This window comes from Cynocephalus volans, chromosome 10 (genome assembly GCF_027409185.1).
Source record: "Cynocephalus volans isolate mCynVol1 chromosome 10, mCynVol1.pri, whole genome shotgun sequence".
Classification (NCBI taxonomy): Eukaryota; Metazoa; Chordata; class Mammalia; order Dermoptera; family Cynocephalidae; genus Cynocephalus; species Cynocephalus volans.
In genome coordinates, this window is record NC_084469.1 from 48,125,132 (window position 1) to 48,141,977 (window position 16,846).

The window sequence follows — 16,846 nt, forward strand, 5'->3', positions numbered from 1 at the left end:
AAAATGGGAGGTAAAAAATGTTTTGGAAGAAAACAAGCTAGTGTTTGTTTGTCTGTCTTGCCTACCATTTTTGGTCTGTGGATTTCAGAAAGGATGTTGATGATGCCACACACTCCACAAGGATTTTAAAAGTAAATTGATACAAGAACTCTTACAGCTCAACAAGAAAACAACCTGATTAAGAAATGGGCAAAGGACTTGAATAGACAGTTCTCTAAAGAAGATATACAAATGGCCAGCAAGTACATGAAGTAATGCTCAACACCACTAATTGATGAATTACGGAAATGCAAATCAAACTAAAGCACCCGTTAAGATGGCTATTATGGAAAAAACAGACCAGAAGATACATGTTATCCAGGATGTGGAGAAACTGGAATCCTTGTGGATGGAATGTAAAATGGTGGCTGCTATGGAAAACAGTATAGCAGTTCCTCAAAAAACTGAAAATAGAATTACAGTGTGATCCAGCAGCTCCACTTCTGGGTATATATCCAAACGAATTGAAAGCAGGCTCTTGAAGAGATATTTGTACACCCATATTCACGGTAGTATTATTCACAAGAGCAAAAATGTGGAAGCAGCCCCAGTGTTCAACAACGGATGAACAGATGAACAGAAATTGGCGTATACATACACACATTCAACCTCAAAAAGGAAGGAAATTCTGACACACATGGATGAAGAGATTATACTAAGTGAGATGAGCCCGTCACAAAAAGATGAATCCGATATGATTCCACTTACAAAACCCATCTAGACGAGTCAAATCCACAGAGAAGGTACAGAGAGGTAGCTGCCAGGCGCTGGGTAGGGAAATGGAGAGGTGTTGTTAAATGGGTGCAGAGTTTCATTCTGCAAGATAAGAAAGTTCTGGGGACTGATGGCACAACGTGAACATACTTTACACTACTCAGCTGTACGCTTAAAATGGCTAGGACGGTAAATTTCATTGTGTATTTTACCACAATTGAAAATAAAAGTTTTTTAAGTAAATTAAGGCAGCATGTCAACACATCATTGCTTCATTTGCTGCCCTGCTCCACATCTGCTCAGCTTCTAGAAACTTACAAAGTCCTCACTTCTCGCTGTGTGACAGAGACACAAAGAGTACTCAGAGGAGCAAGGAGAAGGCTGAAGGGACTGCAGGGAGAAAACTGCCCCGAGAAGGGAGACACAAGGCACAGCCCACTGAACAACCCTGGAGGGAGATGAGGAGAGAGCTGTGTGACAAGTGTCAACAGGGTAGACCCTGAGTAGGTTTTTCCCATTGTTTTGTAAGTTTTCCCAAAATGAGCCATAGAAGGAGTATCTAATTGCCCCTCCAAGGCGGAGTGTTCTTCTACACAGTGAATAACTGACACCCCATTTTCTGCCTGTCTACAAAAATATGGTATAGAGCACACCCAGAAATATTTTTTATTTTACTTTGATGATTAGGAAAAGACACCAACATAGCTTAAATCAAGGCTAACAAATAACCTTACGGGCACTTAATTGGCTAATTTTGTGAAACAAATATTCTCACTGGCACTTTTCTTTGGCTGGGACCTTTGACATTAAGGCCAAGGTGCTGAAAAGAAAGTGTCCCCACCACAGCATCGACCTCCTCTTCAGCACAGGTGTGGCGATGGGACAGTGTCAACACAGGTGTGGACAAGCACTCAGCGCTCTACCTGAGCAGGTCCCAATGGCTTGTTGTGAAGAATCGCTTTCAGCTGGTAAGGTTTGGCAAAATGTGTTTCTCAGGGCGACGTCGGCTCATTGCGAGGCGGCCCGTGAGGTAGTTCTCTTTGCATTTTGCAGACATTCCCATGCTTTACCCAGGGGGTAAATGTCCCAAGTCTGAAACCTCTGGCTTCACATTCCTACTACAAGTCAGTCCGCAATTTTGCCCCAGATTCTAGCTCTTCAAATCTGGAGGGATATTTTCTTCGTCCACAGGTTGTTTCGGTTTTAACTGGCTGCTTAGTGTTAGAAAGGAATATCTCAAGCCCCCTGCCATGCTGAAAGGAGAGGAGAAAAAAGAGAAAATAAACAATAGGGAACTGTGCAGGTGCCACCACCAGCAGTTTCTGACATTATTGTAAATACGGTCACCTTAATTTGAAGGGAATTATTTAGATCTCCTTTTTTCTCCCTAAGTTTGTGGATTACTTGATGAGAATTTCCCCCCTTATTTACAAACCTTTGGGAGCAGAAAAAGAGTGACCAAATCTAATACAGAACCCTGGAGAGAAAACGAGTACTTGGTTTTTACTGAGTAAACTATATACCACTGTCCTTAAATAGTGTCCCAAACTGCCTTCCAAAAGTATCTTGGTCGATCAATCCTCACGGCATCCTTCGCCTATGGCACTTTGGTGGAGCACAAGTCTAATGAGACCTGCTTTGCAGGAAGGAGACAGACAACTTAGGGGACCTTTCTGTGCAGAAGACGCATGACTTAAATTCAGCTCTCAGCCCGTGAATTTCATTACACATGTCCCCATGGATCCACATGAGGAAGTATGCCATAAAAATAGATGAACTAAGTGATTTAAGTAAAATTCTTTTAGAAATTGCAATGTCAAAACACCTCCTGGCTTAAAATATAAACCTTCTCCTTACTCTTCTGCTTATTATGTATTAATAAGACTGTTTAAAATTCCTATTTCACTAAAAAAGAGTTCATTTAAAAATCCCACTCACCAGATGTTTAACCCTACAAAGTTTAACACGGAGAAAATGTAGTCTCCACCAACTAACATCCCAATGTAGGCAACAGACACATTCTGCAGAAAAGGAAAGAGAATTAGTATTTTAGAAGTAAAGGATTTAGGGGGAAAAACATATTGGGTGAAACTAGACATTTTAGTTACTTTGCATAGAGATTTGTACACAGTAGATGTTCACGGAATGTTGAATCAGTGAATAAAAAAATTACAAATGGCTTTATAAAGAAATGAAGTAAATTATGGTATAATAACAGAAAACTGCATTGTTCATTCCCCCGTTCCAGTTAATACACAAGCAGAAGATGGAAGAGTTGGGTCGTAATCAGCTTGAGCTCAGTTCCAAGCAGTGCTCTGTCCAGTGTGTTGCAGGAGACCCCTGGGCAGCCACCAAACAGTCTACTGCGGAAGCAGGCAGCTTTCCTCACTCACTCTAGGAGTTCACATGAACAGAAAAACAAAGCAACTGTGCAACAGAACTCAGGATACCTCCACCCCCACTCACTCACGTGTGTGTGCGTGTGTGCGCGCGCGTCTGTGTATTCACATGCATGCACACACACAAATGCCCACATACCAACAACCCCCACGTTCATGACCCCATCACTGAGCATATACCTAGACGGCAAACCGTTCTTCACAAGGGTCCCACTCTTAGTGGGTAGATTCTCCCAAAATGCAAATTGTAGATCACAGGTATCTCGGTCATCATAGATATTTGAATTTTTTTTCCCCAGATTTTTACTTCATTCCCCCAGACCATCCCCTCCCAGCCACCCCCAATTTAAAAGTTGTTATTCATCTCTCCTTTTTAAATTAGCAAGTCCTCCCTGTTTTAGGAGATCAGAAGTACAATGAGATCACCCAGGCCCAGGTGAAAATGTCACAAATTCTGTATTTCTATGCTACTGACAACATCGACAAAATCAAACTCAGTTCCTGTCCTAAAGTTTAGATTCGCAGTCAGTTCCTGAATCAGTTACTCATTCCCAGCCTCCATCCACCTACCTTGATGGCTCCAACCACCGCCGTGGTCAGGGCCGAGTTGTAATAGCTGCACAGGACCGTGGAGTACATCAGCAGAAACCTGAGCGAGGAAACAAGCAGTGAGCAGACGGCTCCCCGAGCTGGGGAACAAGGGGTTAACGAGAGTCAGCGGGGACCACGCGCCAGGACCTCAAACAAATGAAAGGAGACAGTGTCCTAAAGGCTCTACGCCCAGCCCAGCAGCGTCTTCACTTCACTGACCGCAGGAAAAGGGTCTAGCTGGGCACAGGCCAAGCTTCCACCTCAGGTCTCCTCCTCCTCACTTCCTCTGCACATTTCCCATCCGTGCTTCCATGAAGTGCAGGTGAGGAGAACAAGATCTTTCTAATGGCCTGAAATCTTTCATCTAACAGCTATGTTACAACGACAGTTTCCAACTCTGCATCGGAATCGCCTGCCGCACTTTCAACACACAGGGATGCCCGGCAGAGATTCTCATCCAGGTGGTTTGAGGTGGGCCTGGGCTGTGAGTGGTACAAAAGTGCCACTGGTGACTAATGTGCAGCCAGAGTTGAGGACCTGAGGATCCTGGTGTGAGAAGGGATAATCAGCTGAGCGACTGCTGGCTTTGGACAAAGGAGGTTGAAACGAACGGGGTTGCACGTGCAATAATACTCCTGTACTGCATTACCAAAGTTAATTCAGGCTTTATAAAGGAAGTAGCAGCTCTGACTTGCCAATAAAAGGACTACAGAATTGTGAGCAAGCACCAGGCAGGAAAACATATATACACAGGAAAAGAATATAAAATCCAGTCAGAGGTAAAGAAATGAGTTACTTCCAATCAAGTAGGGAAGAAATTAGCTGCAACCTAAGTTGGGTGCAAAGTTCTGACCATCCAAACCAGATGATTAAATGTTGGAAGGAATTATAATCAAAACTGGCTGAGAATGAAACTTGAAAGGTACATAGAGAGTGTGGGATTTTAAAGCTAAATCCCAGGTGGATCCCTATTGACACAGTAAAGAAAACCTGACCCTAAGCAAGGAAGGCTCAGCATGCCCAGGTCTTGGCTGGACTCGTCCTGCTGGAGTGTGGTGCCCAGGCTCAGGTCCTAGGCTCACATCTCTGACTGTTACTAACACAACCAGGGGCATAAGCCCTCAACGCCATAACCTCTGTAGGCCCGAGTATGTTTGTCACAAGAGATGGTAGAAGGAAAAAATAGAGACAAAGTATATCAAGCTTTATGTTAGGTTAAGGAGTAAACTTAATTGCAAACTTAAATTTTGTAATCTTCAGAATAATGTGTGCATTTGTTATTAAGGTAATTAAAACAATTTGGCAAGTTAAACAAACTTTGTGGTTTTAATTTGAAATGTGTAATTGATATAACACTTGCAATTTTAACTTGAAGGGAGTAAGAGAGTCTGAGTCAATCTATTCACAGTATTTGAATATTTTTAAAAAGCTTATCTAAGGGCTGCCTGTTAGCTCAGTTGACTAGAGCATGGTGTTAAAACACCACGGTCAAGAGTCCATATGCCCACTCTGGCGAGCTGCCAATAAATAAATAAATAAATGGCTGATTTATCACATTTCCAAATTGGTTAGATTTCAAAGAGTTGCCTAAGCATATAAAGGAATCTACTAGCTTTGCTAGTCAGCTTCAGGGGTTGGAATTGCTGGAGAAAAACCAGATCGCATTTGTCAATGCCATCTAAAATGTTTAAAATTTTTTAATTCACTAACTTGTAGATGGAACCAATTTACAGTAAATTGTTTGGGAGATTTTAATCAGTTAAACTTGAATTAGTAAACCATTGATCAAATAATGTAAATCAATGTTCTTTTACAGAAAAATTACTAGCTTTATAAATAGGGCAATAGTGTTTATAAGCTGAACTTTAAGAATTAAGAAAATCTAGGGCTGGCTGGTTAGCTCAGTTGGTTAGGGCATGGTGCTGACAACGCCGGGGTCCAGGGTTCAATCCTTGTACCAGCCAGCCACCAAAAAAAGAAAAGAAAAAAACAACTCTAAGTTTTTAAAAAATGTTGCAATTTTAATAAATTCAACATTAATTTAAAGCCCCAGGAGCTATAATTAATCCTATTCATGCATAAAATAAAAAGATAAAAAAACTCAGCCTGATGTCACTTAGTGCTTACTCTGCTAGGCCTTGGTAGTCAGAGGAGCTAAGCCATGTCATCTGTCCTGGAGGAGCTCAGCGTCTAGTAAAATAGAAGAAAGAAACAGCACAGCGGGGCCCAAGGCAGGCACCTGCCCAACATAGGAGATACAGGGCAGCTTCTTGCAGCCTTCCTAAACATAAGTGTGGCCTTAAACCAAGGACAATCATGGATGTTTATTTTTATTTTTGCTTAAAAATTTCAAATCCAGGGTTCCAATCATGCAATGTTTTCTGCTTCCCACATCTACATGAAACCACCTTGGCCTGCATTCAGAATCAGTACATAACATGGATCTAAAATCCTAGTGCCCATCTACTACGAGTGTGGGCGACCACAACATTCACTCACCAGCTGGGCTGAGCTGGGTGGGGAGGGGGAGAATCCCTCCCTAACATTCTGGAGTGAGCCTGGGTGAGCAGCAGTCCTAGCAACAGATGGTGTCTGACAGAGGCTGCACTTCTTAATATAGCCACTAGATGTCCCCAGAGAGGACAAACCTAAAACCACTAGGATCAAAGCAGTATACTAACATGTTTTAAAAAAACATAATCCATTTCTATTTGCAAATTAATACCTGTAGTGTTTCAGCTAAGACCAAGACTCTGAATTAAAAGATCCTCCATTAATTCAGTACCAGGGAAACCACGCCACTTTTAACACTAAAAATGTCAACCTCCACATGACAACACTTTTGGTATCAGCATCTGTGGATTAATAAAATGTGGATTTAAAATAAAATAAGGATTTTAAAGCATTGCTGAACTCTCAGTAACTTTCTGCTATTCTGTATTTTTTAAATCATTGTAGTATCTGTGTACGTTTGAAAATAATAGCACATATATTTCATGCACATTTATTCAGACAACAGATGCCACCTGCATGTTCTGGCTTATTGGGCCGCCAGAGGGTGGAGGTGACCAGGTGGAAACCCCTGCTCAAAGGCTTCTTCCCATTTCTAAAAATGGTACAAGAAATAACTGATTTACCCAAAATTATGTGGCATGCTCGTGGCAGTCACAAACAGAACTCAAATGACCTAGTTTACAAGTTGTTACTGATTATTACCATTCGAAGCACCAGCATACACAGAAACTCAACACAGATGTTCAAATAGTGAATGGCCACTTTTACACTCCTCCCACCAACCACAATGGTACCCCCAAGCACATTATTCCCTTATAATTTCAGGTTTCAAAGAATTTCAAGTAACCTCCTCTTTCCCATCTCTGGGAAGAATTTGCTCCTACCCAGGGACTCAGTGGTGGGCCAGAGGTGCTCGGTTGGGGTCATGGGGTGAGTGTGCTGCATCTCTCTGGAGCATCAGTGTGACACTGGGATCTGCCTTGCTGGAGATGCGGGAATGTCACACTCTTCCCAGGCCTGCCACCCTGTGCCCACACAATCTGCACGCCCTGTTTTCCCTTGCAGGCTACAACTTCAGTAGTGTGAGTTGAAGATTCAAAAACTGAAACTTTCTAAGGCTGTAAGAAAATTCTGATTCTTTGTGTTTCAATTAAGCAATGAATGTATTACTGCTTCGGTAGGATCAAAGAGCCTACTGCTGGGCAGAAACAGATTAGGGTAATCCTCTCGGGACTGGGGAGTGCCAGCCTCTGGAATGAAGGAACCAGAACCTGCACCTTCTCAGCAAGATTAAAAAGACCTGCAGAGCTAGCTTTTTTCAAATCTAGTTTGTCGACTTAAATTCCAGTCTATATTTTACCTTTGATGGCACTAAGTCATCTTAGTTCCCACAACCCAGTTTACCTTCTTAAAGCAACTTCACACCATCCTAGGCTCTATTTACAAACCCCCTTCACACACAGCACCATTTCCTGATGCTGGGCTCTTCACCACAACTCAGAAGAAAATGAAAAGGCTGCCCTTTCACCATCCCATTGGCTTCTTAACATACATCTTAAGTTATGATAATTTTTTAATTCTATTTTCAAGTCAGAATAAGGGTTTGGTGGTTGAGAAAAGCAAGTTTGAAATGCAAGCTTGAAAGTAGTGAAAGTAAGTGAGGGGCTGGGCTGGGCTGGGCTCGCATGAACCCGAAACCCCCAACCGTACTAGCCCAGCCTGGCGCCTTAACCAGAGAAGCCAGGCCATCCAGCGCCACCCCAAAAACCAAGTGTGTGCATGCAAGCTTGCGATGCTTCTATTGCTGTGGAGATGCAAACGATCCCGTCAAGGTGTCCTTTGACTGAGAAACTGCAAAATGACAGGATTCTGAAAAACCCACCATGCCAAAATTGAAGCATCTCTCCAGAGCAGTTTCAGAATTAAAACTTGAGCATTGGAGGTAAAGTATATGCAACAGAAGAAAACTGTTGCACCTGTCTGGGGTGAAAGGAGGACAGCCAAACTAAACCGGGTGACCTCAAGAAACAGAAACGTTAACAATAATAGCATTTCTTAACTGAGCATTTCCTATGTGTTTAATACTGTTCTAAACTCTCCTCACTATTAACTCATTCAGTCCACATAACCCCACACTATGAATCAGGTACTTTAGCTCACTGTTCCCATTTTAAAGATAAGGAAATTGAGGCTCAGAGAGGTTAAGTAAGTTGTCCACGGACCCAGAGCTAATAAATGGCAAAGCTAGGATTCAAACCCAGGCCATCTGATTCCAGAATTCAGGCATTTACCTGTTGGCATGATACCATGACTTTAGTGTCCTCAGAAGACCCACTTAAAAAACTGACATCCACCTAATTTTCATCCTTAAAGTTGGGTGAAACCTGAAATATTAATGATTTCATCATTTTTACTGATTTATTTATAATTACTGTACTCATGAAATTTTCATTCACAAAAATGACTGCTGATAATATTTCAATAATTTTTATCAATAAAGTATTTGTTTTCTAAGAAGCACATTATTAAGTGGAAAAAATGTGTTGAATTGAGGTCAAGCCTCTGATGGGCAGGGCCCAGAGAGTGGCAGCCCAGGGCATGGCCAGCTCTCACTGAGGACAGCCAGCTTTGTGACTTCATTCACGAAACGGGTAAAATTCGAGTTAAAAAAAAAAAAAGAAAGAAAAGAAAAGAAAACATTATCTCATCAAGTTTATAATGAAATAAGAAGACTTGGAAGCTTTGCTCCACTGTCCACAGGTGAATATGGGCTTAGTCAGGGAAAGGTGCTGGTCTGAGTTCATGAGGTATGGGTTGATTCTTTGTTAAAAAAATCAGAGAGAAAATAAGAGACAGTTTGACAAAGAGTGACTCACGAATACAGTTTACAGATTCCTTTCAAGGTTAAATGTTCTCAGTCAACAACTGGGAAAACCACAGATATTTTACCAAACTTATGCTTCCAACAATGGCCAAGTACTGTAAGGGACCCTCCCACTGAAAACAACCAGTGCCTGGAAAAGACACAGAATTTGAGACATTGCTGGTCTTGAAAGAGGCACAGGAGGTTCCCCCCCAAAATTTTCCTTTGAAAAAGGGGGGAACCATGTCCAGAGTGATAAGGAATTAGGGTCCAAGCAAGAATTGGCACAGCAGACAGAAGGAATAGGACAGAGGATGGGGCTGCCTCAGGGCCATAATGGAACGGCACTATCTGGAACTCCGGGTGGGGGGACACTGAGTCCAGACCCTCAAAAAGGCCTGAGGTGGTCCAGGTCCAGACAACCGCTGGCTACCAGTAGAAGCAAAACCAATCTGTCCCTGCAGGAAAGTTTCTCAAATTCCCGATTTCAGCCCACAGGACTGGTTAAAAGTAAGCAATGTGCTGATAATTACAAGTAACCAAACACACAAGAAAGAAAACAACAGTGACAGTCAGGTGGAACAACAAACTACACACTTAGATTCTCAAGAACTTCACATACTGGAATCATCAGGTACAGAATATAGAATAGAATACACAGTACAGAATACAAAATGCCACATGTGTGGCATTTAAAGAAATAAAAGGTACAGTCACAAAGATCAGCAATGAAAGAGTGTCAGCAGTGAAGTGTGGGTGAGGGGACTGGAGCTTTTACAAGTAAAATATAAAATTGTTAATATCAATAACTCCATCTACAAGTTAAACATTAAGTCAGACACAGCTGAAAAGAGAATTAGTGAGTGGAAGATAGACAAATGGTGCTACTGCATGTGACTGCACTGTGACTAAAGCTAGCTGGAGAACGAGCAATGCTGATGAGAGGTGACAATTGTCTTCATTCATTTACACCGTGAAAGCGGTAGTGCCTGTGGATAAAGGGAGGGCTCATCTTTCCTCAAGGGGAAAATCTCTGAGATGGTAGTTCCAAGACCTTTTCAGCATGGGATAAGACACAAGTGGATGGCAGCTCAGGATCCTCCCAAGACCTCCAGCCGTGGCTGCCTCAGAGGACACCGCCTGCCCCAGGCGGGGCGGCAGCGCTGCGGGGCGCCGCGCTCTTCTGCGCCTCCTGGAGTATTCACTAGCTGCATGTCTCGCCTATTCATGTCGAAGGAGTGTTCAAGTTTTCGGAAGATTAAAAAAGATACAAACTACCTGGCCTCTCAGCAGGAAGATACAGATTAAGAAAATTTCAAGAAAAAAGCCTAATCGTTGGACAACACAATGGCCCGGACAACTCTCAGAAATTTGCCTGACTATAACAGGGACAGCACTACAGGGAAAGGTTGTCATTGTCACGCATTACGTGAGGAAGGGATCTTGGAAAACTAAGGGCATGGTGACAACGACAAAACACAGTACTGACTTGAGATGTCAGCTGACTTCATTTGAGACGAACTTTCAGAAACCAACAGGCGACGACATCATATCTTAAAGTGGAATGTGATACCAGCGTGACTTGCAAAAGCAAAACAGAGTTCAGTGCTTGGTCCCAGTCTCTCAGGCTGGGCTCCCAGGTGCCCAGGGTCCCAGTCACCCCACTTCTGCAGGAGCACTTTCCAGGGAAGGTTAGAAAGACACAGGGATTTTAACAGAACAGACGGAAAGTATGTTTTGATTTGACTTGTCCAGAGATATCATTGACTGATGCTTCTTCATATCTATGGTTTCTTACCCCAAAAAACAGGAAAGAAGAAACTGAATGATAAACAGAACATTCTTCCATTGGTTGAATTCAGTAGCCTATTGTTAAAAAGAAAAAAAACTAATGATTAGCTTAATAATATTGCAATTTAAATTTATTGGTTTTACCAAACTGTATGTTTTGGTATAGGAACCACCTCCCAAACAGAAAATATCATTTTTAAAATCCTTCCCAAACAGAAAATATAACTTTTTAAATCCTAGGTAGTACTAGTTGTATGACGTTGGGCAAATTACTTTTCCTCCCTGAACCTCAGGTTCATTTGACAAAATGGGGATTATTTTTTAAAATCTTCCTCGAAAGGTTGATGTCAGGATTTAATGAAATTGCTTAAAATCTTGCTGGTGGCAAGTACAAAATGACAGCTGTTGTTGCTGTGACTATCATTTATTTTATTAATCTTTACTAATTTGTAGTTCCAAAATCAGTGTTGATTTTATTTTTTATAAATAATCTTAGAATAAGGTTTATTACCAAATTAATAATGTCAGCAAGAAAAGTTTAAGTTCATAAACTGTTTTCAAGAACTTGCACGTGTTTAGGAATTATTGTTAACTAATAAACTATTATGTGCTACTCACAAAACAATCAAATAATTGGGGTACAGGAGATGGTAGAGAAGTTTAAGACTCAGTTTCTGCTCTTCAGGAACTTAATCCGTAGCTGAGAAAATAATATTAACCCTCCTAAAATGACAAGTAACAATAAAAAGGAGTATTTTATTCATTTTCTTTTGCCTGCATGTGCAAAAATGATTTTACAGTGACTCAAGACTGTCCATAAGTATGTGCTCAATAACATGATTAAATGTACGTTCTATTCATTTTCTATTTAGCAAAACTTTGTTTGCCAAGCTTTAGAAACTCTATATATTTAAAACTATTTAAATCTTTTTAAGTTTATAATTCAATTTTTTAAGCCATTTTACTGGAATTCCCTTCTCCAATTAGTACAGCCTTGTCACATTTTACTGTTATTGTTTCTTTGGTAATACTTTGCACACTCCTCTTATCAAAAAGATACACATTAAATGGTGACAGTAGTTGAATCTGGCCCATGGATACATGGGGTTTGTGATACTATTCTCTCTCCTTCTGTAAATGTTTCAAAGTTTCCATCATAAAACTTTTTTTTTAAATGCTTACTTGTGAAAGAAAAAATATAGTAAGTATAAATCTGTCATACTGGCAAGCTCCAAGCCAATAAAGGAGGCAGAAAACATACAAGAGGATTAAAGCCAAATAGTTTACACTGAGGCAAAGACCAAAACAAAACAAAACAACAAAAATTATGGGAAACGTTTAGAGTCTAAAATTAAAATAAAATTAGGAGTCAGAGAAAAACATAAGCCCCAAATTTCAAACCAAGGGTAGAATAACATTTATTTACCCAAAGAGCTAGAAGTATTTATGCAAACAGTAAACAAAAACTCTACATTCCTGATACTACATAAACCATTGAGGGCTATTTAGAAATTTTCATAAAAAATATTTTGATTCTTCACCAACCTAAATTTTTATAGATTTTAGTTTTATTTTGTTTCATTAATGATGAGGCTATATACCGGTGGCGTTTAAAAACATAATGTTGCATGACATCTATTTAAAAACAGGAAATAATTAAAGCAATTCTCCCCTTACACTTACTGCTGCAGCGAAAGTGTGCCCGAGTGTGAATCTTTTTCATTTTGCACTCTGGGTTTTTTGAATCAGCAAACAAAACCAGTCCTATTATTTATCCTTATTCACCAGCTATACTGTGCTAGTTATATTTGAACCTATCACAGTGATTCTGATGAAAAGGAGGGCCCCCACTGAGAATTTTCCAAGAGTCTCGTGTGTCAACAAGAGGAGCTGTCATCTCTGACCTTGCTAATCAGAGACAGGTTCAAGGTACTGACTGTTAACAGATGCAATGACTATGTAAGTCCGAAGTCCATGACTGAATTCCCAGAACAGTGAGTCACATGTACAAGTTTTACCACAATCTCTGATCCTCTCCATCTCTCCTAGTCCCAGTCAACCAGGAAAAATGACTCATGGAATTTCTCCCTCTATGTACCGGCCAGCCACAAAAAAAAAAAAAAAAAAAAAAAAAAAAAAAAAATTCTCCTTCCATGAACAAGAGGAGTTAATGTTTTACTCTAATTCATCGGTCAGCTTTCAGTGCAGTCAAATCAAATTTAGCAGATAAAATGCAATTTTATATTACAGGCTAACACATCTAATTATATAAATTCGCCTCTTTATTGTATTTGGTGCACAATCTAAAACAGATTCAGGCATGGTCAAAAGCGACCAATTGGTAGAAGTTTGTCCCGGTGCGATGAACACAGAACGTGCTGGCAGTGGAAATCTCCCGTCTTTTTCTACACGGTTGCTCACCTCTTTCTCACTGATTACAGTGAGTGTCCCATATGTATTGTTCGGCATCTCTTATCATAACAATACTTTTAAATTAAAATATATCAAATTTTTAACTTTTATAATTTTCTAGAAGGCCTTCTCCTATGGTTATAAGTATATTGTATTTTTTCCTAATCATAATTTTTCTTATAGTTTTTGGGCTTTTTTGGTTTGTTTGCTGGGTTTTGTTTTTGTTTTTTTTTTGTAAATCTACATATTTGGCTCTTTGGTCCCTCTGGAATTTCAGTGAATCGTAATCACTCCGGGGCTCCATGGTACTTAAAGAATTTCTGTTTGAAATCTTAGGAGTCCAGTCAAATGGAGGAGGCTAGATGGGAAAATACTGGGATATTCCAGCACCACAAGCCAGAACAGGAAGATGATATTCTCCTAGAAGATCAGGATTTAATAAATTAAAGTATATGTTAGGCCTCTTATACTTCGTAAGATGTGAGGAATAGGTTATGGTTCTTCACATGAGAAGAAAAAAATACAAAAACACCTTTTGTATTCAAATAAAACAATCAAGATTACTGTGGAAGATGTGTTTGCACAGCCAGATTGCCTGGATCTACCACCTACTGTTCTCAGAAAGTTATTTAAACACTACGCCCCAGGTTCCTCACCTGTACCTTCTCTTCTGAGGGCTGTTGTGGGAATGCAATGACATGAGCAAGGCAGTTTCTGGTCACTGTGCCATTCATAACATTATTCCTATGGGGAAATATGCATTTAGTCCCAACCGGGTGTTCTAACAGTTTCTAGAACTTTATTTCTATTTCTGAAAAATAAATATATATCTGAAACAGCTAAAAAAACACCAGAATTTCAGAACAGATAAACTGCAGTGATTCAGAAAGAAAAACTCATTTCTATACTAACGAAATGAGACAAGCACTAGGACCATTTCACTGAGAGTTCATGATTTTGTATAAGGTTGCTTACACTGACTCAGTTTAGAACAGATTGACAGGAGCTGGAAAGTGAAACGCACGATGTTGTGTTTTCAGATATCCTTCCTTGCTCTTCTTACTAGTGAAGTAAGGGGTGCTTGCTCTATCTCCCAACACTCTGAACTAACAGTGAGACCCACGTTCACACAATGTTCCGATTAAATGGTAACAGAAGAGGTCTTTATTGAAATTGGTGCTTCTTGGTGGTTTTCAATATAAACACACGGAAATGTCTGTTTACCCGTAGGGACGTGGCTGCTAAGCCCTTCAGCTGTTCCCTCGTTCTGGGAAAGGAACTATACAAACGATAAAGTATAGCTAGAGAGAGAACATAGCCCTGGCATCCACCCCAGGAGTCCACAGGAGCCTGTGGCCTTCCAGAGTCATGCAAACCCTAAAAGGGACACAAATCAAATGGACTTTCAACTGGTGTGCACCTTACTGTTAAATAGAGATGTTCTGCCAGGTCCCTGGGTTCATGGCTGCTGTGCGGGGCCCTTGGGAACCCCCCGCCCCAAGTCCAGCAATGAGAGCGTTAACACCCAGCCAGTCCAGGCTGGGTCTGCGTGTGGCAATCCTCCCCCGTCCCCCCTCAATGCCACCAGGATTTTGCCCATCACACCTCATTTGTCTTTGAGGTAAGGCAAAATTCTTAGAAGCTGTGTGGCTGGCAACTTTCTGAAGAAGTCGGGTTTGCGCCCTTCAGGATGTCATTATGGATGTTAATATGGGAATGTTCTCCTTCCTGAGGGACTTGGACCCTACCCTCCCGCTGTGCCTCGTATCTTACTATGAATGTGCCATTTGATGTGTCTCTCACAAGCGTGCAGAAGCTAAGGTAAGCGGGAAAAATACCGAAAGAACACTACCTTCTCACAATTCAAACGTGGATCCTGGAATATTTAGAGGTAAAATGGCATGACGTCTGGGATTTGTTTTTAAATACTCCAGGAGCGGGAAAAAATGGCAGTGGACAGGGGTAGATAAAATAAGAATGGCAAAATGCTGCAAAGTGTTGAAGCCGGGGAAAGGGTACATGACAATTTATTGAATTATTCTATCTACTTTGTGTATGTTTCAAAATGTCCCTAATAAGTAATGACAAACACAGTTTTTAACTATCAAAATCCCCTTTTAGGGTAAGTAGCTTACACAGGATCCCCACATCAGCAAAGGGGGACAGTGGGACTCAAACTCAGATTTTTCCTGCTGCTGCTCCCCAGAGTTTCACATCCAGAGCTGTGCTCGCCGCTTCTCGCTGCTCCCACCTGTCTAAAGATACATGCCCTGCGAGGACCTGCCAGGTATAATTAGGGACAGCACACCTCCTGCTCTGATGACCCTCCTGGTAGTCTTAGCTACCTTTACACATTTTATTTCAGTGAGTACCAAATGTTAAATATTAAAATTTTAAAAGACAGCTAAGTGAGACTGAGCCACCAGCTCACCCGCTGCAGGTCTCCGGTGGAGGCACTGATAATAAGAGCTGGGATAATCATGAAGCAGGCGTTGTAGAAAAGCACTCCATATTTCCCCAGCTCCTGCAAACACAAAGAAAACCCCAATAAGTTTTGGAAATAAGAAGAATCAGATTTCTTGGAGCTATTTAGGCAATTACATATATATGCAGAGTTAGAATATGCATTCTGACCAACTCCGTATTGGAATATTTTCAGCAAATTTTTGACCTAAAATGCTTCATTTTAACTGTACTATGATTTCAGAGTAAACATTTGTTTTACATCAAAACTAGAGATAAAATGGATGGAGATTAAAGGCCTCCAAAGTTTCATCCATCTCTAACATTGTGTGTGTGTGTTTTTAAAAGTAATTCAAACTGGGAAATCTGGAAGAAAATAAGGAAAATATAAACAGAACTCCTTAGAAACATCTGCTCTGACCATTATAGCACAGCAGCATTATATATTTATACTTTCATTAAAGTGGCTACAACACCTCACCATTTTTTAAACAGGGTGATGTATTGTGATTCTCAAAAGGCAACAAACCTGTTTTTGTAAAACTGCTACTATTAAAAAAAAAAATGGCCATGCAGAAAAAACAGTGCCAATAAAAAACAGCTCATGGAAATAAGCCTGCCGTCATCTCCCTGCTCAACACAAAGAACGTGAACAAAGGACCACGTGCCTGGCTCATCCTGGGGCGGTGGGGGGCCTTCCGTCAGCAGCTGGGCTGGGTAGGGCTAGGACCATGACGTGGCTGGAGCCACAGGGAAGAAAAGCCCAGCTGCCCCCAGCTCCTCCTGAGCAGAAGAGGTGGTTATGGCTGGGCAGGACTTCACGAATTCTCCATTCCAATTATCACATTCCATAGATGAGGAAGCAGGTTTGGGGAAGTTAAGGATCACAGTCACAAGTAGCAAATCTTGGGTCTGTAACCCATGTCTGCGGAACAAACATCTGGACTCTGACTTTGCCCTGGTCAACTGATGGTGCTGGTCAGAAAAAATTAATTTGCCTTTCAAAATAACCCCCTTTTTATATATTCCTGACTGTGCATCTAAAATTGTGGCATCTTTT

At 41.0% G+C, this 16,846-nt stretch overlaps 1 protein-coding gene across 5 annotated transcripts in view; it reads right to left on the minus strand.

Moving 5' to 3' along the window:
* Positions 1-1,403: 1,403 nt before the first annotated feature.
* Positions 1,404-16,846, minus strand: part of SLC35D2 (solute carrier family 35 member D2) — a 45,005-nt gene continuing 29,562 nt past the window's right edge. For 4 of the 5 annotated variants that reach the window (XM_063111384.1, XM_063111386.1, XM_063111387.1 and 1 more), the window contains 5 exons: positions 15,755-15,847; positions 10,919-10,986; positions 3,723-3,801; positions 2,692-2,774; positions 1,404-2,006 (listed from right to left, as the gene is read on the minus strand). In XM_063111384.1, the coding sequence (XP_062967454.1) occupies positions 1,904-2,006; positions 2,692-2,774; positions 3,723-3,801; positions 10,919-10,986; positions 15,755-15,847 (426 nt within the window). In that variant the 3' untranslated portion in view covers positions 1,404-1,903. The remainder of the gene's footprint in view (positions 2,007-2,691; positions 2,775-3,722; positions 3,802-10,918; positions 10,987-15,754; positions 15,848-16,846) is intronic. The other variant, XM_063111385.1, reaches the window with a different exon arrangement.